This window comes from Toxotes jaculatrix, chromosome 20, assembly GCF_017976425.1.
Source record: "Toxotes jaculatrix isolate fToxJac2 chromosome 20, fToxJac2.pri, whole genome shotgun sequence".
NCBI lineage: Eukaryota > Metazoa > Chordata > Actinopteri > Toxotidae > Toxotes > Toxotes jaculatrix.
Genome location: NC_054413.1, coordinates 9,037,600 through 9,063,915, shown reverse-complemented (window position 1 = coordinate 9,063,915; position 26,316 = coordinate 9,037,600). Strand labels below are relative to the sequence as shown.

The 26,316-nt window shown below is 41.9% G+C and overlaps 3 protein-coding genes across 3 annotated transcripts; 1 reads left to right on the top strand and 2 right to left on the bottom strand.

The window, feature by feature from the left end:
- Positions 1–1,732: 1,732 nt before the first annotated feature.
- mybl1 (v-myb avian myeloblastosis viral oncogene homolog-like 1) lies at positions 1,733–13,451 on the top strand. Its single transcript, XM_041066313.1, has 15 exons — positions 1,733–1,755; positions 4,576–4,675; positions 4,969–5,040; positions 5,323–5,415; positions 6,180–6,400; positions 6,497–6,698; positions 6,798–6,872; positions 8,149–8,388; positions 8,482–8,874; positions 8,991–9,130; positions 9,234–9,348; positions 9,475–9,591; positions 9,785–9,889; positions 10,207–10,398; positions 10,619–13,451. The coding sequence occupies exons 1-15, from the start codon at positions 1,733–1,735 to the stop codon at positions 10,742–10,744; spliced, it is 2,214 nt and encodes a 737-aa protein (XP_040922247.1). The 3' UTR covers positions 10,745–13,451.
- Positions 13,452–16,712: 3,261 nt separating this feature from the next.
- On the bottom strand, positions 16,713–19,433 carry LOC121200771 (caskin-2-like). The gene is made up of 5 exons (XM_041066261.1): positions 19,367–19,433; positions 19,099–19,130; positions 18,430–18,597; positions 17,564–17,658; positions 16,713–16,977 (listed from the first exon to the last, which is right to left on the bottom strand). Exons 1-5 carry the CDS (start codon positions 19,431–19,433, stop codon positions 16,713–16,715), a joined length of 627 nt encoding a protein of 208 aa, XP_040922195.1.
- A 1,426-nt stretch (positions 19,434–20,859) lies between these two features.
- On the bottom strand, positions 20,860–22,730 carry rrs1 (ribosome biogenesis regulator 1 homolog). Its single transcript, XM_041066260.1, has one exon. The coding sequence runs from the start codon at positions 22,705–22,707 to the stop codon at positions 21,667–21,669; it is 1,041 nt and encodes a 346-aa protein (XP_040922194.1). The 5' UTR covers positions 22,708–22,730; the 3' UTR covers positions 20,860–21,666.
- Positions 22,731–26,316: the final 3,586 nt, after the last annotated feature.

Below are 26,316 nucleotides of genomic sequence, written 5' to 3'. Positions count from 1 at the left end.
TATTTTCTTGTTGTTGTTCCCTTAATACAACGTCTTTTACACTAGGGAATGACAGCATTGAGAAGTCAAACTGTTAAACAGTGGCACCTACAGGTGGAAAGGCAGGACATGCCTAATATCCAAAAATCATCAACATCCTAATTTTACATGGACAGACAGTGAGAATTTATGGCGCACAACCGCCAGAAAAAGAAAGGAATAGTCAGTCGAAGAACTAGGGATGTTAGATATAATATTACAATTATGACTAAGTCAGAATTATGATACAGTAATTATGCATTATTAATTATCAGTGAATCAATTACACGTGTGGGATAATAGATCGAAATTATAAACTACTTTATAATCTTGATTAACGAAAAGTAACAAGTATTGTTTGGTTGGTCATAATGACATACTGACGCATTGCACCACTTACCCCTTAAACAAAGCTTTTGTAACCTACCTGCTAAGAGCTGACTGTGTGCAGGCAAATAAGAACCAGAGATACTGTGATAAATTAACCACGTATGAAAAAAAACACATTTTCAGTGGTAAATATTGGCTTTAAATGCATGAAACATATAAACATTGTTGGTCACAACGTTTTGTCCAGAAGGTGTCAGCAGAATACAACTGTGGGATATGCAAGAGGTTGAATGCTCTGTATTCTCTAGAACCTTTGCATGTATTTCGAGTATCAAATCTTCTCTTATATTATGCAGTTATTATTATTATACTGAATCATCCTAATTGTTTGTATTCCGTAGAAGGCACCACAATGATGTAATTTAAATGCAAAGGTACTGGCATTGAGAAATGCAACAACATAAAATGATATCATTCATCCACAATGCACTCCAATATAGACTAGCACAAAAAATAGGCTATATTCCATGTTCAGTAGGTCTAGCTGCTTCTGCGAATGTGTTAAATATTAACACAAAATAATGTTTCAGCACAGTGGATTAGGGGACCAAAATGGAGCTTAGATTCATCGCGCTTGCCTCCAGTGAAATTGAGGGTCTGGGAACCCCCTGAAACCCCCTCAAGGGCCCCTGAAAGTCCCCGCACCCCACATTGAGCCACCACCGCCTTGATGAAAAGATCTATTCTGCTGCAGAAGGTGACAGTGCAGTTGTCTAACTTAACGCCCGCCTCCTCCAATTTTCAACCAATGAAACTAAACCCCCTCCAACTTCTAACCAATCACACGCGCATGTCTCTTAATCTTTTTGACCTACCAGTTTCGACTACTGATTACTCTTTTCACAGGTCCAGTTTCTGGCCAATCAGAAGCGAGGCCGCCTGCGCAGAGGGCTGGGCGCGAGAATCGGCGGGATGGACAAAAATCATAACGCCAGATAGAAGTGCAGAGAAGTAAGGTCGAAACAGCTCGGATAGAGAGCAATAGGAGTTGAGTGTTAGTCTCTCCAGCGTAATATCAGCTTTCTATGTTGCGAACTTCCTTTTAAGAAAGAACTACTAGAAGAGACACAGCGACGCCTTCCTTTGGAAAAATGTTATCGACAATGAACGAGGCTTTTACCGCGAGACCGTAATGTTATGGACTGGACAATAAGTTAGCTCGCTGGCTAGCCAAATAATGCTAGCTGGATACTGCCGCGTCTCAGAAGAAACCAGCAATGACTGACAGCAACTTCTATGGATACACGTGTGTTAATGTGGGGTTTCAGTGAGCTGCCAAACACAGGTTCGTCTTTGAAAAGGTTCAATCATCCTACTGACTGTCATGGACAACGTGAAATCGCGCAGGTGGGTGCCAGCAATAATAGTACCGTGCTGTTTCATTAACCGCTGCGCTAGCCATCTGTTTATCACAGTAGACAGTGCTTCTGTGCACCTCTAGTAAAATATAACAGTCAGGTGGTTTGGGATCATTGTGCTGCCAATACAGAGTGCGCATTCACACTGCATGAAGTTACATCTCTGACAGTATAACGTACTCTGCATATGCACCTGCACAGTTATACTGTAAGGAGGTGCATCTATGAGATTTATGAACTGCAGTTAATGAAGACATTTATATTGATGCATAAAAATAGATGGTTTGCAACGTACCTTCTCTACTTCTAGTAGCCTGAAAAGTATGGAAAATATAAAGTGTAAAATAATTGCTTTTGTATCCCAAAACGTGCTTTGAGTATGGGCTACACCGATGTTTTCTAAATGTTGTTGTAACTATACAGTTATAAACTGAATAATATTTTGCTATGAATGAGAGGCGCGCAGCCCATTGTCAAACAGTAGTTATGTAACAGCAGCATCCTTGGAAACATTACTTGAAGGTGAACGGTCGAGTCAGATAAGTTTCAACAAATAAAACTTTTCTACAGCTCATATGACGTCTTCTCAGAATAAAAGAACAAAGCACAGATTAAAAGCTAGATAAAATAAGATGTGTGCAGTGGTTTTTCAATTTCATCTTTTAACATTTGCTCCTTTTGGAACACTGTGCTTCTGCCACAAGAAAAAAAAAAAAAAGCCAGTGAGGAAAAGTACCTAAGAGTTCCCAAAGCTCTTCCTTGTTTTTCAGGAAACCCAAAGTCAAAAAGTACCTGAGAAAACAGATGTGTTTGTGATTATACTTGATATGTTATGTTGATTGTTTACATTCAGTAACCACTAGATGCATAATACTAAGGGTATTTGTAATCAAGCGCTGTCAAGTGTTATAATTATAATCGATTCATCTGTTGAACCGTTCATCAAGCAAAAATGCCAAACATTTGCTGGTTCCACCTTATTAAATGTGCTGCTATTTTCCTGATTTTTATTGTTATAAACTGAACATGGTTTGAACTGTTAGTCAGACTAAGCAAGAAATCTGAAAATGTAACCTTGGGCTGTGGGAAATTATGATGGCCATTGTTCAATATTGTCTGATATTTTTAAATTTATTTTTAAAAAATCAACAGATCAATCCAGAAATTAAAATAACTGTTAGTTGAAGATTTACTGAAGATATTGATCATTCACCTGAACTGTTTATGTCTCATCCCCACCACATACCCCTCCTTGTGTTCACATCTGGAAATAGATGGGTGGCTCTTTTCTTTTGCAATTACAACAGCTCAGGGTTTGTCCTGCACATCCTGTATCTTACAATATCCTCTTAACTGTTCATGACTGATGATGAAATACTACTAATGCAGGAAACAGAGTGAATGCTTGGTACATTGGGGTCTTTCTTTTTTTTTTTTTTACTCCAACTGAGATATTTAGGTGATATCACAATTGGATCTTTTACAACTTTTGGAAATGCTTTGATTTCATTATCTTATTACATTAAAGTGGGTAAATGACATGTTAAACAAGATGCGAAGAGGTTATATAAGTCTGCCTGTTTTTTGAAACTTTTTGAATAACTGGACCGTTAGGACTTTGCCATTCCTCTGACCACACCCCGGTGCACCTCCTCCATCTAAATGACGCACACACACACACTCACACACCTCTGGAGGTGAAAGAGCCTGTTGATGTGGGATCGCCCCTTTCCTTCAGCCCCTTCATGCCTCTCCTTCCTGTTCAGCCTACGGTCCAGACTCCTTTCCCCACTTCTCTTTGCTCTAGTGAGGGAATCGTGCCACGCCAAAATTGAATTGCCATGTTCAAGTTTCCACACTGAAGACAAGCTTTCATCCAGGGCCAGATACGAGACCTGAGGAAAGCAGTGTTTTCCCCTCGTGTGTGTGATTTGCTGTATTGTAATCGCTCTTGGGGATAGCAAACGTAATTTCTGCTCTATTTATTAAAGTCTGCTTCAGTACAACAAAAAAAATGTTGCCCAGCAGCAAGTTTAACGGGAACACAGACATCCAGTGCTACCTGCCAACTTCTTGTGTCAGTAGAGAGGAATTTTGAGTTCTTGTATATAGTCATACATGAATACGTTATGTCTTTCTCTGTACTTATACGCTGTTTTCATCTTACTATTAACATGTTGCTTGAGTCACTTTTAAACTGGCCAAAATGACTGAAAGCCTTTTTGTTTTTCCTTTTACTCTATTTCCTTGTATTGCTTTTTTTTGGCTGTGACACTGAAAGCATAGTACCCAGCCTCTACTTAGATGCACACAGTGTGCGCTGATGTTCTTCTCACTTTCATACAAGCTTGTCAAATGAAGTTTCCTGGTTCTAATATATATCACAGTGATTAGTCTTCAGTAGCTTCATCTTTCTGCACATTTCTTTGAAGTTTGCATTATTGCAAAGAAGAAGCCAGCCTGGTTAAAGTGACAAATTAATTTGAAAAGTCTAGCTAAAGCTGAGTCTGTGCCTTTCCCAAGCTTTCTCCTTTAGCCTGAGAGCTTGTTCAGTGACAGGACATGTCACTGAGCTTTGCATGTATGCAGTTGCACAAGCATAGATTTTAATGTCTAATCTAGGTACGGTGTGTATTCAGAATGCATTAGGCACTGACAAATAACATATCTGTACCTTACCAACACAGTGCATGCAATATTCATATCACTATGCCTGTGTGGAGTCATTGACCCTAGAAAGAAATTTTGGCTCTGTTAATAAAATCTGCTCTACTTTTATTCTCTCCACATTGGTCCTGTGTATTTTTAGCAATGATGAGGATGAAGAGCTGCACTCTACAGACCCAGAGAGTAAAGAGAAGAGCAAGGACAAAAAGACACTGTGCAAAGTAAAGTGGTCCCGCGATGAGGTAAGTTTATCAGAGGCACAGGTGAGGTCTGCACTCATATGAGTTTAGGGTGTTACTTGAGTGTCTGAAATAGAGATCTAACGCTGCAGGAGATTTGTATTCTATCCTCTCACAAATGAGAATATGTTTATGAGCTTCGTACCTCAGAGGTAAAACTTAATGATTCCTGCTGTTTTCAATAATACATTGAAAATGGACAAAATGTTAATTTAAATAAAGGAAGTTCCTCAAGACGGATCCTGAAGTGCCTTCACTCTCTTTTTCTCTCTCTCTTTCCCACCTCTCCATTAAAGGACGAAAAGCTGAAAAGACTTGTCGAGCAGTATGGAACTGAGTCCTGGAAATTAATAGCCAACTTTTTTCCAGTGAGTATACAGTGTAATGTGTCTGCATTGTGATAGTTAAAAGTAGTATCTTGTTGCTTCATGCCGGTCCATCCCTTTCCAGTCTAGCAGTTTATAGCCACCAAAACCACTTAGTAGTCCCATAATTCATTTTGTTCCTTAATAGGATGTTTTCATCGGTAGTGGTAAGTCATGGGTGGAGTGACTGGAGAGGCAGATGTATTTACAGCTGTCTGGAGTAGTTAAAACTGTGAAGTAGTTGTGTGGTGTAATGAGGTGTTGCTCCTTGTGTGTCTGTCACAGGGGAGGACAGATGGCCAGTGTCAGCACCGCTGGCAGAAGGTGCTCAACCCAGAGCTGGTGAAAGGACCTTGGACAAAAGAGGAGGATCAAAAGGTAAGAGGAGATGGGAGTTCCTGTTCTGGACAGAAAGAGGGGTGACAGAATAGGTAAATGATAGGTGAGACAGAAGGAAGCTGTGGGGAGTGTCACGAGCTTAGTCTAAGTGAAAGAACACAATACAATACAAGCACAAATGCCACAATATGCAATGTATCTTTTGCCTTCAGACCAGCAGGGCTGTGCACATGCGCAAGTTTACCTCCCGCCAAAAACGTTTTTTTTTTCTTTTTTGCAAAGTTAATGCTCCGCTACATCATCCCCAATAAAACACAGGCTTTCCAAGTCGCTAGTTTAGAGCCAAGCCCTTCTTTGTACAGAGTGAAGCTCTAATGTCGTCCCCAGCTCCAAGATGAGCAATGCATTCCTTAAATGGATCACTATTCTTCAAGAATGTCAAGAATGGTGTCTCATTCCTCTGAAATCTTGGCATTATAACAGAAACACACAGAGCTATCAATTATAAGCTGGGGCTGCCAACAATGACATCACAACATTTTTTCAGCTGGAACAGAAAGAGCCAAACAAACTCTGCTGCCGCAGTCAAAGCTTTCTTAACACTGGAGCTGCTGCCACAAATAGGAAAAGTAGAAAGATGAGATTTCCCTCTCTATACAAGCCTGTGCTTTGAATGAATTCAATTACAGTCTACCCTTTAATAAAATAAACAATGACAGAGAACACCATCAGAATATGCAGCAGTGTATGGATTATAATTTTTCTGTCTACTAAATATCTCTCCTTTGGTGATGTTTATACAGGTTATTGACCTGGTACACAAGTATGGCCCCAAGCGCTGGTCAGTGATCGCAAAGCACCTCCAGGGGAGGATTGGAAAGCAGTGTCGTGAACGGTGGCACAATCACCTCAACCCAGAGGTGAAAAAGTCCTCATGGACTCAGGAAGAGGATCGAATCATTTACGAAGCCCACAAACGTCTGGGCAACCGCTGGGCAGAGATCTCCAAGCTCCTTCCTGGGCGGTAATATAACCTCACACATTCATTGCACGTCTCTACATCCAGTTTAAGTGTTGAAAGAGGTTATTTGGTACAAAATGCTGATCTTCTCACCAACAGGACGGACAACTCCATCAAGAACCACTGGAACTCCACCATGAGGAGGAAGGTGGAGCATGAGGGCTACCTGCAAGAAGACTGCAAGACTTTGACTTCCTCTCATACTGGAGCGAAGAGACGCCACCACAGGCTGTGTCCCCCAGCTCCAGCAGAGCCCCAGAACTGTGATCACAGTCCTCTGTCGATACCTGGACCCAATCAGGTCCACTTTCAGCTTTACACTTCACACTATGTGGTGTTTTAATCTGTTTCATTTTTGTCCTCTGTGAGTTTAACCTGAGTGTGATTCTCTGTGTTTTAGATGGGAGGATATTCATATGATCCTCACACTGGACACATGATGGACAGTCTTCCCGAAAATTCAGGCTTCATACCGGTGAGTCTTTGTGTATTTCTTTGCATGCCGGTGGGGAAAACTTGTCATATTCTTTATTTTCTGGACTTTCTGTAGATATCTTTGTGATTGCTAACTCTGGACTTCAAGTCAAGTACTTGAATGTCCCGTTATTTTCATCTAACATTCAATAACAGACATAAGGGGGTAAAATCTCAAATGCACCCTTAAATATTTTATGTATAAATCAGTTTTTTGTCTGGTTTTCTTAACTCTTTCCTTTCCTCCTGTCCTCTTGACCTCTCCTCCCTGACATTTGTTTATTCCAGCCATCCTGCCTGGATGATCCTGACAGAGAGCAAAGAATTAAGGAGCTTGAGCTGCTGCTTATGTCAGCAGAGAATGAAGTCCAGCGACAAGTGCAGTGCAGAGGTCCATGTGTAAGAACACACTCTGAATGTGTGTTAGCATACTTAGTCAGCATAGCTGCGCCTGTTTCTGTAGCTTACATACACTGTAAAAAGGGTCATTTTTAATATTCAATGTTACTAAATTGAGTCTTAAAATCAAATTAAAGTGAGATAATCTTACAAATTTTCTTGAACCAGATGTTAATTTTAAGCCTTTATCTGATTTGCTTAAAAAAAACTATATTCACATTTGATTCTAGAAAATTCCCAAATTCCATCGCCTCAGCTGAATTTACCTTGCTTTAAGAAAAAGATGACGTTAAGACTCACGTCTAATTGACTCAGCGATAGACTTTTTACAGTGTATACATTTGTAAACAAGAATGGCGCACATGTATGCGTGCCTGTAGCCTGATTTGCTGTAGTGTTGCTATAGTAACTACCTTCCCCATCTTGCTACTCATCCAGACTGGCCTGAAGCTGTGCTTGGTAGCCACCTACACCCCCTATTACCATCGTTCCCAACGCAACCCTGCTCCCTCATCCCGTCTAGTCCCCATGCCCACACTCAGCCAACAGTTTGGTTCTGACCCAAGCACTCTCACCGTCTCCTGTTTCCTTTCTGTCCCCTCTGACATTATCTTCACATTTCATTCACTGCATTCATTTAGTACCCCTTTCTTCACAGCCATTGACTTCATATTCTAAGAATTAGTGGTGAAGATTGGCTTGTTGTGTTGTAGTATCACCAGTGTTTTCTACACTTTCTCCCTGGTCACAGATCATTTCAAAACATTTCCAGCTGACAGTAATTTTACACAACATCTGGCAGTTTTATATCAAATCAGCCACCAAACCGCGTCTGACCTCAGATCTTACACCAGTATTCTCTCCCTCATGTCCCTCAGAGCTTGGAGCAATACTCAGCCTGGTCAGAAAGTGTGTCAGATGACGCATTAACCACAAGTAGCAGCAGCCTGGAGGAGCAGTCAGAGAGAACGCCCTGGAAGGGCCCTGAAATTCCCCCGGGTCCTCCAGCACAGCTTCCTGTCTCTCCCAGCAAATTCCTGGCTGTGGAGGCCAGCACTGTGCTCTCCACCCTGCAGACTATACCAGAGTTTGCAGAAACCATGGAGCTCATTGACTCTGTAAGCAACAGAAAGCGCACAACAGAGAACATATATATATCTCAGTATGAACGTGTTGAAAATACTCATGAATGTATTAAAGATCTACTGTAGATGTGTTTTGCTCTGCAGGACCCTGTTGCATGGAGCGACGTGGCCAGTTTCGACCTGTCAGAAACGGCGACACCACCCAGGCACAATCAGGCAGGCTTCACCAGTCTGCTACAAGAGAGGACGATTGATAATTCAATGGGCTACACAGTCAACACTTCGACAGCCATTTCAGGCCGAGACAAGAGCTGTGCTCCATTTGGTCTGGGCAGTGTCACCTCCCTGACTCCCATCAGTTCTTCCAAACCCTCCCAGGCATCCCACGGGAGGAAGAGGAGAAGAGAAAGGGAGGAATCGTCTCCGTTGTGCGACAGGACCTGCTCCTCCTTCATGGAAAATATCTCAAATTCTCCCAAGAAAACGCCCACAAAGTCACTGCCATTTACCCCATCACGAGTAAATGAAACCTGTTTTTCTTTCTTCACACACACACACCATAATCCCCCACCTCAGCTGTCTTTTTGGTTGCACTGGCCATGTGACTGACATTCCTTGTGTGCTTGTTTCCGCAGATCTGCAATATATCAGGGGCGGAGCATCTGAATCTGGATAACCCTGCCCTCACCTCAACTCCCGTGTGTGGCCAAAGGTGTCTCCTCTACACGCCGCTCCACAAAGAAACCACACCTAAGCACCAGAAAGAGAATGATGGGTAAGTAAATATAGAGAGCTGGCTTTAAAAGCCAGAGGCTTACTCTGCTTTGTGGGGATTTCCTATAAGAATCTTTCATCTTGATGCTCTGTCAACTTTCTAGTCCGCGGACCCCCAAATTTCGTAAAACTGTAATGATTCCAACCCCGAGGACGCCGACTCCTTTCAAAAATGCTTTGGCTGCCCAGGAGAAAATGCACGGGCCCCTGAAAATGGAGGTAAAATCTTGAATGTGGCTGTCTACGCTTACCCGTGTGCCTGGATTTATGATAACTTTCTTATATTTACAGTATATAGCTCCCTGCTGTTGTGGTTATATTTATGTGTCTGTCTGTGGTTTTCAGCCGCAGCCTTTGGCTTTTCTAGAAGAGGACATTCGAGAAGTTCTGAAGCAGGAGACTGGATCAGACATCTTCAACAAAGCAGACATTCAGCCAGACTACAGAACATGGAAATATAATGTATGTGTAGTACGCAGACCTTTTGCCATTTCTTTATTATTAATGCTAATCATTAATGATGCTATACTTACTCAATACTTGGTCAAATACATACAAGTACAGAAATGAATCGTTGTACTAGAATAAAATTGTAGTGTACCCTTGGTGGGGAAAAAGAGGATTCACTGTTTGTATCTTGGTCCTTTAATTTCAGATGGATGGTCCAGCTAGGAAAGTGCGCAAGTCCCTTGTGCTAGACCCTTGGGAGGAAGACTGCCTCAACACCCCTCTCTTCCAAGAACAACTCAACAATGCACAAGCAAGTCACTTCAAGGACACTTGTTCAGAATCACTGATTCAGAATCCGTAGCTAGATGAGAAAACTAACCATGTAGCTCTTACTGATGTGAGCTTGAGTAGGGCACGTAACCTCTCTGTGGCTAGCAGCAGTCAGAGGTGGTTTCCAGGGGAACTCCAAATTTACAAATCTAGAACACTGACTTGGTTGAGCATGCATGCCCATGTGAATTCAGCATTTGGAATAGTCTCTAAGTGTAACAATACATTTAAATTGCTATCATATTTTAGTTAAAATATGATAGCAATATGAAAATAAAATTCACTGTCATATTTCAGGTGCCAGACGAAAGTCTGCTGACCGGCTCCTCTCTGATAACCCCGATCCCCGAACAAGAGGAGTGCAGCCGCCCTTTGACTAATGGTAGGGAGGAGCCCTCGCTGGTCCCTGTACATCCCCATCGCTTCACTAGCCCGAGGGTGAAGAAGCTCCCCATTTCCCACAAAGCAACAAAACACGCAACTGTACAGGTATGTAAAAAAAAAAAAATTCTTTAAACTGAAATGTAAGGGTTGAAGTCAGTTACTTTCAAGCTATCCATAAAATCAACATATCTGCAGGTCATTTATGGAATAGCAGAGATCTTATGATTATACTTAGTCTGCCAATGTACCATACATTAGAGGAAAAAATGGTGGGAATTATAGATACAGGATAATCTCATGTAACAGATGATCATTTTCTCTGCAGGTGAGTGATTGGGAAGCAGTGGTTTATGGGAAGACAGCAGACCAGCTGATTATGACAGAGCAGGCCCGCCAGTATCTGAACCCTTACCCGTCGTCTGGCTCTACCTCAAGGGCCCTTGTGCTTTAAAGCCCCCCCCCCCCACCTGACAGGCAACACTACTCCGCCCATCCAACAACTAAAACCTCCACTGAATCCTGTAAGAGACAATCCAGTGAAGACAAATTATTTTATTTTTCTTTTGACGCAGAAATGCACTGCCAAGGACGTCCACACAAAAAAAAAAAAAACATGGCTGCTGGGATTGTTTTTAACACGTTTCTAGATGACTGCCCAAGTGCTTTGTGGTGTATAGTTTTGGCCTGTACTCCCTTTTCGAACACACACAACCTGGCTACATGAGCAGTTTTGTACAGATATGAAAACGGCTAGATTTTGTTTTCTGCACTAGTCAGTAACGTTGAAACAACCCGCACATACAGTAGGCTGTAGAAATAGTGTTTATTACTAGCAGTGGCTGCTTCTGAGTTTTATATTGTTAATATATTGTTTAAATAACAAGAAAGACATTTTATGACATAACGCTACTCACTGTGTATCTCCTCCAGCTTGTTTTGCTAAACTGCCCCATTGCTGTTATCACATAAAAACCACGTACGAGCTGCATTTGTAGCTTTTTATCGACACCCATGTATTTTTAAAATCACACCATGGGTTTTGAACAGACACATACAGCTTAGAATATAATGTTAACCATTGCTTTTTCAAGTAGAGTCACAAAAATGAAGGTGCGTGGGTTTTTTGTTTTTTGTTTTTGGAACAGCAGTGTTACATTGCTGAATGCTTATCCATGTTGATGTGAAGTTTTTCGAGGATGGAAATAGGACGCTGTCAGTATTGCACTACTGAGTTGATTTTGCTGCTGAGAAAGGAGCAGTGTTTTTAAGGGCAAACTGGATAGCACTTGTGATGGTATCTTTTTTTTTTTTTTTTTTTTTAACAACACAATGTTTCCTTTCCAAGGCCATAGTGTCCGTCGAGACATCGGTTGAATGTATTTCATTGCAATGTACATGCGTAAGAACCTCAAGAACGGAAGGGTACCTTTATGTTTATTTCTGTTTGTTTTATTTATTATCTGACAGCTCTAAAGCTTAGATATTAATATAAATCGGATACCATGAGTTTGTTTTTTTTTTTAAAGAAGTTTAACTTTGCTGACAAAACAGCCTAAAAACCCTCACTTGCTCTATAAAAAAAACCACAAAAAAAACAGTTCTCTCTATAATACGAAAATGAATGGTCACCATTACTTTGGTCAGACGTTTCAGTGTGTCACTGCCGGTGCTGACCAGTTTTCATATCATCAGTGTTCTACAACAAGCATTTGGTCGAGAAGGATTTACTTTTTATGTGAAGGCTGTAGGTTTTATTTATTTAATGTCTACTAATTTATTTATTTCTAAAAAAAAACAAAAAAAAAAACTTTTAAGAGAAATTATTGAAAAATTTTATTGTCTTCTTCAAAATCAGGATTGGGCTACCATTCAGTTTCATGACTCCAAGTTAGAAGAACATGCACTGCCACTAATTTCATGTTGATTTCTTTTCCTGAACAGGCAAGATCTAGAAAGTAATCATTGTGTAGTTGAATCTGTCATCTTGTAACATATAGATAGGACATTTTTCTTCCTTTGATTCGAATGTGCTCTTCACTATTAGGTAGCAGGACTCCATCTCCGACCTCTAATCATAGACAAATTGCACTTTTTACTCATCATTTTAAATGTTTGTTTGTTCATTCTGATGATGTAGCTCTCGTCCTTTTTTATTTTTTTGTGTGTGTGTGTGTATGTATGTGTGTGCGTTAAATGGATGTCTCACCATTTTATAACGAATGCTGACATTAAGATCATGCTGCTTGACTTTAACACGTTCTGTTTCTCCTGTTCTGCTGCAGAGATGGCACCAAGTGTGTTTAAATACACTACATAAAAGGCTTGCTTAAAATATTTTTAGACAGATGGCTGTGGGCAAAAAAGATCCAACACAGACCATCCTATTACAGCGAAATCTAAATTTGATCACTGCAGCAGCTAGTGTGTAAACAACCGTACCGTACCCTTGAGCAAGACCCAAAAATCCCTGCCTGCTCGCTCATTATGAACTTTCGTGTAAATACACATGAATTTGGGTGTTATTCTGAAGAACTGTACAACTGCGCTGTGCTTCCAAAGTTAACAGACTGTTTCATTTCATTTTTAACCATCCTGAAACAAACTTTCTATAATCCAGTTAAGTAACACTACAGCTATAAATGGTATTCTTTGTATCGATGGATCCAGTATTAGTTATAATCTGGATTATCCTGCGTTAAGCATTTGAGTGAGAATAAGAAGGGAATCTTGTCAGGGAGATCAAGTGGAAAGATCAGGAGTTTACAGTACACAACTCTAAAACAAAACGTCCACATGAGACATTTGTATTTTAATCTGGTTGTCCAAGATGTGTCTAATCTGTATATATTTGTGTTACATGTCCTGTTTGTTGGTTTGACTTGTGTTTGTACATTCCATTTGTTGAGTCCAAGTTAATATGTTTGTACGTAAACAACACTTGGCCATGTAACATCATAGGTTTTGAGGGAATTAAGTACATAGACAGGATAGTAGCGTCTGTCATATACTACTGTAGTTATGCATGAGCAATACACAAGATGCTGGACTTTGCTTTCATTTACAAGGTGAATCACAGATGTAACACTCGCGCTATATTTTGTAGAATTTTACAGTTGAAATCATAACCAAGGTACCATAGAAATCCTGCCAACTGTCTTTGTAACCATGTACTTAATTTGGAAAAATAAATGCATTTGTTGCATGACTTCCATGGTATTCGGATTTTCCTGTGGAATAATTTTCCCCGTGTCTTCTTCCCCTGCCATGTGCCCCAGTACAAATTAGTGTATATTACATGGCGTTTCCATGTTAATAAAGATTTCTGATGATTCTTTAGTTTTACTGACATGCTCACAGCAGGCATAACAACCTCTTGAGTTCTTGCCAATAACTAATTCCCTGAAAGCCGTTTTCTTTGGGAAAATAGAAATGGAAATCCTCTGCCTTTAATTGTATTATGTCACTTTTCCCCAGGTGGAGTTGACAGCCAGGCAGGTGAATTGTTGAACTCTGGGCTCGACGACTGATAGAGTGGTTTAAGCTGGTTCCCCCTGTCATGCGTATATGTATATGTTGGGATCCTGTCAACTTGGCCTGGGGTCTAGGGACACGAGCCCCCTCCATCAGAACAAGAGGCCTCTCCACAGGGTCAGCTGCTCGCCCTAAAGGGGCCCACTCACCCATGACTTAATGCCCCTGGGCTCCTTTGTCCTCGGGGCTGTTGGTTTTACAGGCCCATTCACTCGATTGCCCCCCAAATGGAGGGAGGCAAAGAACGCGATGACTTGCCTTATGCTGAAGGAGCAGCAGTGCACACGCACACAAACAATGTGCACATAAACACACGGGCGCCGCATGCACGCCATGTCCACTTAATCAATCTGTCCTCCCTTCTCTCTCATTCTTATACTAGAGGGTCTTTTGTTCTTGCGTGACCCGCACTAAGATGTCAGGGACCTTTTGCCTCTTAATTGGTTATTGGCGGCAGCCTTTCCACCTTATGCTTCATGCGTGTATTTCAAGGAAGCCATCCTCACATTGTAGTGACTTACTGACATGTAGACAGATACCTGTTGTACACAGACTCATTAGATTTACAAACCTGTTACTGTGAGAATTATTTAGTGTGTTGTATTTTCCATCTTTTTTAATTTGAATATACTGTAAAACTTGACATGCCATAGTGTTTACCACTCCAATTTTATTATCCAGTGCAGCTCCTGTCCCTCTGTATCTTGTCACTGGGTTAACTATTATTAGTAATGGACTTCTTGAGTTGTGTGTGTGTGTGTGTGTGTGTGTGTGTTTTCATATTTGTGTCTACCTTGTACACTGAAGACATGAAACAGCCTGCAGGCGTCCATCCAAATCTTCCCTGCCTTCTTCCTCTGAGCACGCACCCATAAGCAAGCGTACAAACTCTCTCACACACACACACACACACACACATATACACACACTGTTTGGTTTGCCTTTGTGTATGCTAGACAGCAGATGGCAGCCCATTATAGGGCTGACAGAGCAGTCATCTGGCAGGCACCCTGTTACCCCTCCTACCCCTCTCCTTCCCCCCCATTCCCCCGAAGACACCCAGCACAAAACAGCAGGGATAGGACACTTTTAGGCGGGAGAGTCCGCAGCCCTGGGATTGTGCGCGCGCTCGCGTGTGTGGGTGGGTGTGTGTGTGTGTGTGTGTGTGTGTGTGTGTGTGTGTGTGTGTGTGTGTGTGTGTGTGTGTGTGTTTTTTAAAATTGGACCCTGGCCTTTCCGCCCTAAATAGGTCACTGTTTCCACTTGTGTGTGTCAGAGCTGTGTGAGGTAAGTCAGGCTCCAAATTGACTGAGGACTTGCTATGTTTTGAAACACTGGTATGTGGCCTTATCTGAATTTGAGGAAATCACTATCAAGCATTTATGAGTGAGTTCTAATCCCAGGTGAAATGAGAAGCCTGCAGCTGTCAGATAATTGATATTTCTCCTTCCATACACCTCCTATTTATGCACATATTGCTCAGTGTATCTCATTAAGGAAGCCTTGTTAAAATCTGTAATCTGGTTTATACAAGATATTCTCAGTAATTCCTGTTGAAGTAGAGTCACAAGCTTGAGATAAGCCGTAACAGTAACGGCAGTGGAAAGCCCTCTCAGATATTCTCCTCATGAATCAGAGTTTGCTCAGGGGACTAGTGGAGCTGTCCTTTTTTTTTTTTTTTTTCTTTGGTAACATTTACATCCTTCCCTGTGCAAGACATGCCTCCCAAACACTGGCCCCAGAGTGACTGCCTCCTACAGCCTTTATCACAAAGGATTGTATCAAACGGTGGGGGAGGAAGGAGGAGTGTGTTTCCCCACGGAGGTCAAGGCCAAGGTTAGGATTAGGTTTGGTGTTTGTGTCCTGTGTGAGGAGGTAATCTACAGCCCACCCTATAGAGACCCTGCTACGGGGGCATGCTGGGAGGCACCGCAGAAGAAGACTACGTGTGACTTCTGAGAGCTGCTTTGGTGTTGCCGGGGCAACCGGCACAATCCCTGGTCCTTTGGCGAGGCTTTCAGCAGGCCTCAATCACACTTCCTTTCGCTTGAGAGAGTTCTCTCCCCGGCACTGTTAAAAAGGAGGGAGGCCCAGAGTGGTCAAAGGAAAATGAACAGGAGTTGAAGTATGAGGTAATATACTGAGGCATGTTTCCACTGAAATAAAAAAAAAAAAAAGTTAGCCGGTGCAGGTTTGCTATGGTTTTATAACCATAATAATAATAACTTGAATATTATGCAGCCACATTTATACATACATATATACAGCAGATGTAAAGACACTCAAATGATGAAACAGACAACTTAAATAACGTTTCTCACAGGTAACAGCATCACAGTTGTAGAAAAAGGATAAATTTGATGAATGATGCGTCACTCATTGCTTCACTCATTGCCACTACCTGTTCAGTTACTTCCCTTATTACTGCAGTGATGGATGATTATATATTTTCCAAAGCATATACCTGGCATTCCATCTGACAATGCTGAGAAACAGGGCAGGAAACAGCAGCTGCTCAGCTCCGTGTACATTCAAACTTTCAGGCTGGTTGCACTTTTGGTCACACCCTCCCCATCTGTGATGTCACAGCAGGCGCCTTCTACCAGATGTAATTGGCAAAACACCTCCTGTGACGTCATTAATTGGTGTGTGTGTGTGTGTGTGTGTGTGTGTGTGTACATTTACATCGGGGTGTATTCAACCTCTTGTTTACCAAAGTGCAGCCAAGTCGAGAATAGCTGATATGGAAACAAGTACTTTCTCAAATCAGGATATTCAAGATCTGTCTTCAGTATTTCAGGAGCTTCTCCGCTCACCCCCACAACCCCCCGCAGCAGCCCCACCACAGTGAACTCAGCTCAGCCGCCCAGGACAAAGAGGAGGGCCTCTTAGTCACCCTCGAAGGCCCCGTTGGTGGCTCCCTGGCATTCACTCTTTTTCCGGCACTTGGATAAAATCCTGTGGAGCAGGCCCGGGGATCTGTGTGTCTGAGGTTGGGAGGCCACAGGCTGAGGCAGAGGGATCTGGGGCCTGCGCACCAGGAAGGGGCCCTCGCCTGCACCCTGGCCCCCATCCAGCGCCATTCCTCCTCCTCCTCCTCCCCCTCCTTCTCCTCCTCTGCTCCCCCTCCTGAGTGCCTGCAGAATGTGTCCACTGGGGGACAAAGAGGAAATAACAAACACAAAGGCCCTGTTTATTCCTCATGACCCAAATTCCACCGCTAGAAGACAAGACAAGCACGGAGCTGTACAGAGGGCTCTGTGTAGTGTGTGTCTGTATGTGTGTGGGTAAGCAAAGTTTAGTGGCAGGCTGTGTATGTAATATGTATGCCCCCTTCACTCACACAAACTGCAACAGGGATACAGTATCTGAAGCTATAGTAGCTAAAAGATTCTTTTTAGATGAAAAACATCAGTCTTTCCTTTCCCTCCCGCTCCTCTTTAGGCTTAATGAGATGCATCGCAGTGAGAGGGGATTGACTAGTGTATGTGTGTGTGTGCACGTCTGTATGTATGTGTGTGTTTGGGGGTTTAGTAATCAGTGTGCTTTGTCAACTAATGAGGGACGAGAGGGGCCACCTGTTCATGTGCGCTGGGCGGAGAGCAGTGAGATGAGACTTGGGGATGGGGGGATGTGGCGAACAGCTGCTGGGTGCTGGGTGTGTGTGTGTGTATGTGTGTACTTTTTGAGGGGGATGTGTGTCTTTGTTAGTGTGGCTGCTGGGTGAGTTTACACTTACTTTCCATATCTGCTGCGTACACCTGAATCGTTGTTGTCCAGTACTGAGGCTCTCAGAGATAAACTCCTTCGCAGGCCTTTGGGAGGAAGATTCGGCTGAGAGGGGAAACAAAGTGTGTTTGAGTGAAAACTGTTTTGTTGATGTCCTGAAATAACCTGCACCCTGCCTCTGATATTGTCCTCTTTCTGTTCTAGTATTTTTTTTTTTTTTAATTTCACCTTAAATCAAAGTAGACAGCTCAGACTCCTTTGGTTTTATTTTTACTTTTATTTCTTTCTTTCTTTAGACATTTGTGAAACACAGAAATCTTAAAATAACTGTCTCAAAATTAGTTAAATGAGTAGCTTGGTAAGTCATCTGAGCTGCAAGAATAAAAACAAAAAGGCTCAAAATCAAATCAGCAAAGATATCCTGACTTTTAATCTCTAATACTGGTCAAGCTCCAAAAAAAAAACAACTGGATCCTACATTTCCCATGATGCAACTCAACAGTGACTTTCAGAAAGGCCTCCCTGCCCACACCTCCACTTTCTGAGGCAGGCTTTTTGTTAGAAATTGTGGGAAACTGTTTTGAAAAGCTGAGAACTACATCACTATGATATGTAAAATCGGTGATGTGTCCCTTTAAATAAACAAAAAAAAAAACCCCAAAACAAAACAGAAATGTCTCAAATGAAATAATCAAGATTACTTAAAATAATGTTTTCATGTACAATCATAATAAGATGCTTAAAGCCTACGCTGTTGCGGAGGAATAGAACAGGACAGAATATAAAGTACAATCTGCCCTCAGACACTAAGCAGCAGCAGCAACAGCTCAGTCCAGTCATGCTGCATTGCTGAGCACATTCAGGCAGCAAACCAACCTGGCTCAGCTCCATCACACAGGAGGCGGGGAAGTAGCCCTGCTGGCCGTCCTGCAGCCGCCCAAACCACCTCTCCTCCTCATGTTTGGACAGCACCAGGATGACGTCACCTAGAGACAGCTCCAGCTCATCTGGCCAGTGGGGCCTGTATCTGTGCACCACCACCATCTAATGGACAGAGGGAGAGTAACGGCTTGTTTTACTCTGAATTGTGTATTTCAAATCACAAGATACATTTTCTTTTAGATCTTCATACTAAATTTAGATCAGGAATGTTTTGTTGAGCTGTTTTTTTTTTGTAGTAATGTTAAAAGTTGTTGTCAGTGTCCAAGTTGTCTTTGCCGTCTACAGGTCACACTCAGTGAATGGAGAGGATTATGTGTCAAGACTCGGAGATTAACTGCTGTGCAGTGAAATAGGAACCCTAAATCTGGGTTTACTCTTCATTATCTGTTCCACCTAAATATGGTGCATGTTTGCCAGAGGAATTAGAGAAATGAAACGCATAATGGAGCGACAGGAAATTGATTGACTTTATATAACATCAATGTCATACTCATATCCATCAGTCTGGGGTATATGTGACACTTAGGAAATGTCAAAGATTTCCCAGCTTTCTATTCATGAATATTTGATGGATTTTTACATGAAGAAAAATGGTTAACTTGCCTTTTCAGCTTCTGCTCTGTATCGATACCTCCCTGTTAACCATTGAAAGTGGAGATGAATCAGCAAAGTGGTCATTGCAAAATGTACATTTGAGTATGCATCAACGCAGCCATGCCCTGCAGAAAATTAGCACTCCCCAAGGAGAGGAAACAAAGATTGACCCCATCATTTATGAATCACCTCATGCTGATATGCCATCTTTCTCTCACTAACGATGTAAATAATGTCATGCTAAGCCACACCTCACTGCAGATATGATTCCACTCACCTTGTGGAGCAAGGACAGTAGTGAAGACTTCAAAGTGCTCATTGCTGTGCATGTAGATGCGCTGCATCTTGAAGATCTGAAACTTGCACACTGACTGAGGCTCCGGCGCTCTCTCTCTCTCTCTGCACTACCTTTAAATAAATGTAGCTGACTAATCCACTGCAGCACTGACTGGAGCTGGACACAAGCAACAACACATCCCTCCTAGGGTACAACACACACAAGCATGATCAGCACAAGAGTGGGGACAAATAAAATCAAAGCTTATGGCTTGAAATTGTATGATTATTAAATACTAATGGTTATGTTTTTTTTCTTAGTTTTCAAGGTCAAATATCACCAGACATGTATTTTCAACATTCTTTAGTTCTGTGATTGAAAAAAAAAAAAAGGGGGACTTCGTCCTAGAGATCATGCTTGACCACCTCATCTTCATGCCAGTGCCTATTGTTCTTGCACCATCTGGTCACATTCGAGATCAGTTTGGAGGCCACTGCCACCGCCCGCCTGACGTGGATGGGAATTCATAATTTTACCTCATCAACGGTGCTTGATTGATTAAGGGTTATTGACGGTGCCCCATTTTCCAGTGGCCTGGGTGAGCAGGGACAAAGATGAATGGGCTTGGGACAGGGTGGCGAATTGCTCAACAGATGGTGATTGAAACCCCTCCCCTCCCCGCCACCACCACCTCCCCTCTCCCGCTCCGGTGCGATGGAGCTTGGCTGTGAAGCTTGTGTCAGCGATTAAAAAGCATCCATCAATAACGTGAGAGATCACTCAGCCAGATAATCATATCTGAGCACTGCAAACCTGCAGCAATGATTTAAAATGGCATTAAATCCACTTTAAAAGGCTGCAATACATGCATAACGACTTTATTAACTTAACTTTATTTTCTGTAACAAATCTACATAGGAAAAAAAATGTGCATTTTGTTTTCCTAATCAGTTGCAAACTGTGTTAACAGGAAATAAGGTCGAAATCCTGTCAGGGGGGCCGTGGATTAGCTTGGTGAGAACTGTACGAGGAGAAGTGTGTTTGTGTATGGTCTGAAAGAGGAAACACCTGTAAATGGATGAGACTACTAGTTAACCTCATTATCTGTGGCGTCAGTAGCAAAACACTCGACTGGCCTGCACCTCCTCTGGCTCTAAGACAACTCTCTCTCCAAACAGACAGAACATGAAATTATAAACCAATAAGGACCGAAACACCTTCAGTTACCGAGCAATATGCTGATCAGTGTCATTAAACATGTTATTAAAAGCCTTTCATGGATTTAGGATGTGCACAAAAGTACTAAAGGTGCAAATTCTTGCTTTGTGAGTTACCTGTTACACTTCTCACTGCTCCTAATTCAGCACGATGCCTCCAGTCTAGACACCAAGGCCAACCCAAAGCCTTTACATAACCGAAAACCACAGCTAAGCCGCTTAGAAAACCGATCCGATGTTTACTTCTAAGAAGAAAATGCACGAGAACTGAGCAGCTCAGAGTTCAAGCGTTTATCTGTTGAGGCAATTTAGGGCAGTTATTAAGAAAACATGTGCGATACAACCAAAATATATTGCTCACCCCATGTTTACATTGAATATTTGCACAGATTTTACATTTTAACCTGTTGCTGACGTGCCTGTGTCACCTGTTCGGTATTGTTGTTCAATTTAGGCAACCCGATTATCGGAAATACAAATGTAAAGATCTTTTACAGCAGGGTTGGGTGATGATGAAAACATGTAACATGAGACAGTTGTTTCATATAAACAATACTCAGCATGTTTCTGAACCTTTCTCTGAGAATCACTGCAACATAATACTCACTAAGTATGTCACAGCAACTTCAGTGAATTTATTTTCTTTTGCTTATTGTTAAAATGTTGTATTGAAGTTCTGTTACACTCATCAGTAGTTAATTCATTTTCTGTCAGTTGTGTAATCGCATGCATAAGGACACAATAAGCAACAATATGCTATTAGTCTTCCTAACAGGAAAAGAGGTTTTGTTGTTTGTTTGTTGTTTTTTTGCATTCACCTAAACGGGAAAGGAAACACAATCGCCTGATTTTAATTACGTGTATTTATCAGAGTGTTTTACATTAATATTACACATACTGGGACCAATTTACACTAAAACTCATTTACACAAAGTGGGAAAAGCCACAAAAACCCTGGACAGTCACAGCATCACACCCATCATTCACAGGTGAATCAAACAGTCATTTCATTTTGCATCGTGAATGTCCAGTCCAGATGCCAAGGCACAAGCAGATGTAGAAGGACACGGGAGGTGAGAGTCCTCAGTGCTTCCCGGGTTTAGATCTCTTCTTCCCTCCACCTCCTCCTGCTTTACCTCCTTTTCCTTTCCCACCTTTCCCTTTGCCCTTTCCTGACATGCTGCCTTTGCGTCCTTTCTTCCCTGCTCCCTTCCTGTATTTAGCTGCGGCCTCCTCCCTGTCCTCCTCTCTCATCTGTTTATTGACGGCTTTGGTGATGTCCAACTTGGGCTTCTTGCTGTCCATGATTTTCAGAAGCTCCAGCTGCTTCTGCTTCTCGTTAGAAAAGTCACCGATGAGGGGCTCAAACTTCCTCTTCTTGCCCGTGTTCTTTGGTGGTTTCTCTTTAGGCAGCCGGTCCTGAAACCTCCCCACGGATGCCGTGGAGGTTCTGGCCACGCTCACGGCTTTGGCCAGCTCGTCTTTGGACTGCTGGGCTTTCGGGGTCAGTCCCACACCTGGTACTTTGACCTTCTGCGCCCTGGCGATGTTCTTCAGCCTGTTGAGTTCGTTCTTGGCCACTCTCTCCTTCTTAGCTTTGACGCGTTTGGCGAACTGGTCCTCATTTGGGTCTGCGGTCTCCGGCACCTCAATCAGCCACTCCTTGGTGTCGTCGTTGGCCCTCTTGTAGCCCCAGCGTCTCCTCCACTCCTTCGCAGTTTCATCCCAGACCAAGTTGGTCTTCTTCTTCTTCTGTATGCCCTTCAGTTTGGCGAACTGCTCCCATTTCGTCGGAGGTCTGGGCTTCGGAGGCGGCTTCTCTCTGGGCAGCGGGGTCGTCGGGTCCGGTAATTTGGCCACTATCGCCTCCTCGACCCTCTCCGTGGGCTGTTTCCAGAGCTCGTTGATGAGGAGCTGTGTGTTGTCACGAGCTAAAGACCGAAGGAAGTCCTCTTTCTTCTGACCCCTGAAGTCCCGGGACTCGGTGCGGTTTTTGTCGCACGCCAGCAGGTTACCGACGTCAAACTCCAGGTCCAGCTCTTTGATGACGGAGATGCTTCTCAGTTTTTCTGCCTCGTCTTGCTCGGCTTTCGCCAACAGCTCTTCCACACTGCACGCAGCCATGTTGGTAAGTGCTGTTCACTCCCCACGTGCGAAACAGAAAAACACACTACATTCCTTCCGGGTCATAGTTCAATGTAGGAAGATTCCCCTTGTGACCACAAGGGGGCGACGTTGTTCCATTTCTTTGTGTGTATTTTGGGATTTATTCATATTTTTTTAAATTTCAATAACATACAGATATTGAACCACATATAGGGGAAACACTCTCATATAAAATAATAATAATAGAATTAATAATAATAATAGAATAAATAAATGAATATAATGAATAAATAAATAAATACACAGAAAAATATATACATCAATTTGTTTCAGTAATATCAACATTTTATTTTAGACATATTTCAAAAAGTATAGAAACACTCTCATTCGAATAATGATATGATTTTTTCCACAAAATGTTCAATTACCTCCTCATTGAAATATCCAAAAATCTATAAACTAGAAAGCTACTAAAGTGAAAAGTCCACTCTTAGTGTCTGTGCAATGGCTGGAAGGTTCATCCCTCCATGTTGCATTCTGGACCAATGACTGTACCAAACTTTGTGATAGCACAAAATCCTATTATTTGTACACGTCTTAAGCATAGATTCAGGGTGAGCACACAGTCATCTAGTATCAAATGCTGCATAGATTTACATCATTATGCACAGAGAGGTTCAAACATTCAGATGAAGTAATAATTAGTAAAACACATTTTATTGAGTGCTGGGTGACTTCACGGAATTTTTACATTTTAGGAAAAGGAAAAAGAGAGAATCTAACCTCATAGAGCAATATTGTGACAAAGGTAGCCTATTCCAATTTTGTTTTGCATAAAAAACAAATTTAATGTGGACTGACGATGACATTCTCAATGATTTGTGTGTGCAAACTCCTTTTGTACTGAAGATCAAATAAAAATACAAACATTATACCAGTGAGAAAATACGACAGTGCTTGAACTCTTCAAAAAAACCTCAACAAAGATGAGGCATAAAAAGAAAAACTTGATCATTTCAAACAGAAAAATAACATTTTAACAAAAATATCTTTATTTTCCTAAAATTTGGGACACTTTTGGAAGCTTATCTGTGTAAGTATATATCGTTTAAAGCTTTGAGAAATACATTTAATTCTTCTTTGGTGTTTTCTTTGTAGAGTTTCTTTACTGTAATGGCTGCGCACCATTTCAAAGTTCTGGAGTTGTGATAAACTTTATAATAGGATTACTACGAGTGTTTTCATGAGAGATTAAATTCAGTGAAGTATTTATATCCACCCCCCTCCTTTGTAATATATTTTGCATGTGTTTCTCCCATAGATCCAAGACTATAATGACTCTATTTTTGTCCTTGTCTACACTAATTTGGAGGAGGAGATGGAGGAGGGGGAGGGGAGGGGGCTCCTATTACGACTGACTGGCTGCCGGTTGTTCAAAAGACAGTGGCGTTATTATTTTGGGCTCCGGCAATTACATTCATCACCACACTTGCCATGTGAATGCTAACACTCTGACAGGCACAGAGATAAGGTCACAAGTGATGCTGTGTTTGGAGATGTGAGTAGGAAATGCGTAATTAGTGGCTCAAAGTCCCTGTCGTGATTTAGAGAAGGCTATAAGGTCCTCTGTGACGTGGATGTATATCGTCTAAAAATCATCCAATTTAAACAGAGCCCGCTGGTTAGTTGCTGGCCTCAGCTGCCTTGGTGTCATCCACTGTCTCCACAAGTGTTGAGGATTTTTTTTGCTGACTTTTGATCCGGGGGGAATTCATCCAAACAGGATTACTTTTCCATGGCGCTTCTTTAATGGGAGAATACACAGCACAGGCCAGATAAAGTTCTCTTTGAGCTGTGACCATGGAGCAAAGTCATCCCCACTGTCAGTGTCTGCGTCGCCACAGCTTTTAAATGTGCTTAAAAGGATAAGATTTAGAAAGAGTTCCCTTCATAACATATTATTGCTTTCAGCCAAAGGGGCTCAGGCCTCTTTATCAAGTAGATTCTTTGACTCTTTTTTCCCCCCGGAGTCCCTGAAAAATTGACATTTTGGACTTGCAGAAGGGGTTTAAACTGACACTAGTCCTGTGTGAGTCCACAGCTTTCTAATGCAGAGTGTAACATAGGCAGTAATATAAAATATTTTAATGATGGGGAATTGCCCTTGAAATTTTGTAAGGAAAATTAAACCTAAACAAGGTTTTTATTTTTGTTTAAAGAAATGCTCTCCCTTTGCCGCAAGAAAAAAAAACCCTCAGCTTGTTCAGTCTACATTTGATCTTTTCTGGATCACAACCTGCGTAGGCTGGATCCTGTTTATCATTCATCTCATCACTGTGATTTATATGGTTAACAAACAGCCAGGTGGATGAGCCTCAGTGTCTGTTCTGAACTCTGAACAAAACTACATCGAATCATGCATCCTAAATGTGTTTTAGGAAGAACTCAACTCTTTTAAATTGTCATATTTTCTCCTTAATGTCTCTATGACTTCCATGATGTCCATAATTCAGCAGCATCTGCTGCAGACTTTTGAAATCCAGGTAATAGCACTTGTTTATTTAAGCAGAAGCTACACAAGTGCATTATAATGAAAAACATTAAGCTCCTTTGCACATTCATGGGCTTTTTATGAATGAATAGGACTTGTGAATGGTTCGCTAAGCGGGGCCAAACCCGTAACTCTAACAGGATCAGTGGTTTGCATTATTTAAAGCCATGCCACATGTTGTCGCCCTATTTAAAGAATACATGCACATGTACAGTTAAAATGTTGCATTGATCCAGTTTATTTGAAGCTTTTCATACTGCTTCTCGTGTGTTACAACAGTGTCTCTATCCAGTGTTTCGTCACAGAGGCAAATGTTGGTCATGTGATGATCTCTGTGCTTCTTTTTTTAGTCAGCCTCATCTTTTAATACCTACTGACTGGTGGCCACAATGTATCCATGAATCACAGGGGGGGAGAGAAAGGACGTTCATCCATGCAAAAACCAGCCCCGGGCTCAAAACTTCCTTCTCCTTCCAAAAGTTGACCTGTTAGCATCAAAGAAGAGGTGAGAGCGCTGGAGGGCCAGATATAGAAGGAAAGCAAAACAATCTCATCAGCACCATCCTGGCATAAATCAGACGTGATTAGCTGCTGACAGTTCGCTTGTGTATTTATAGTCGTTGTATTATTACATAAAATTCTTTGACCTACTTGGCTGGAGGACAGGGAATGGCTTTTTTTGTAGTTTTATGGTTTTGTTTTATGGAAAACCTTTCAGAACAACATGCTGCATTTTTGTATGTTTTACAAGCTTTTTGTTCAGGGGGGGAAAAAAAAAAGAAGTGCTTGCAAAAGAAAAATTTCAGGGTTTACACAAGTCACAGAGGCATATAGGAGGCTTAGAAATATTCCCTGAACATACAGTGAACATATAGGTCCATCACTGTGGTAAATATCATGGGTAACAGCCTCACGTGATGTGATTTCTCAGAGAGGAATCAATAAAAGGGACCGGCTGTCCAAGTTAACCCTAAGCTGCTCATGCAAAACAAACTGTCCACATAACTGAGCTGTTAGCTGATAGGCTTAGGCACTTTTGTAGATTACATTCACTACTTCCTGTTTCCAGAGATGGA

Excerpts from the sequence above, each read along its gene's own strand:
- LOC121200771 (XM_041066261.1), bottom strand. The coding sequence starts at position 19,433 with ATGCAGCGCATCTACATGCACAGCAATGAGCACTTTGAAGTCTTCACT. Across the intron at positions 19,131-19,366 it reads TACTGTCCTTGCTCCACAAG|GGAGGTATCGATACAGAGCA; the intron begins GTGAGTGGAATC and ends AATGGTTAACAG. Across the intron at positions 16,978-17,563 it reads GTACGCAGCAGATATGGAAA|TGGACACATTCTGCAGGCAC; the intron begins GTAAGTGTAAAC and ends TTTGTCCCCCAG.
- rrs1 (XM_041066260.1), bottom strand. The coding sequence starts at position 22,707 with ATGGCTGCGTGCAGTGTGGAAGAGCTGTTGGCGAAAGCCGAGCAAGAC.
- mybl1 (XM_041066313.1), top strand. The coding sequence starts at position 1,733 with ATGGACAACGTGAAATCGCGCAG. Across the intron at positions 8,389-8,481 it reads CCATGGAGCTCATTGACTCT|ATGTGTTTTGCTCTGCAGGA; the intron begins GTAAGCAACAGA and ends GATCTACTGTAG. Across the intron at positions 9,349-9,474 it reads ACGGGCCCCTGAAAATGGAG|CCGCAGCCTTTGGCTTTTCT; the intron begins GTAAAATCTTGA and ends TGTGGTTTTCAG.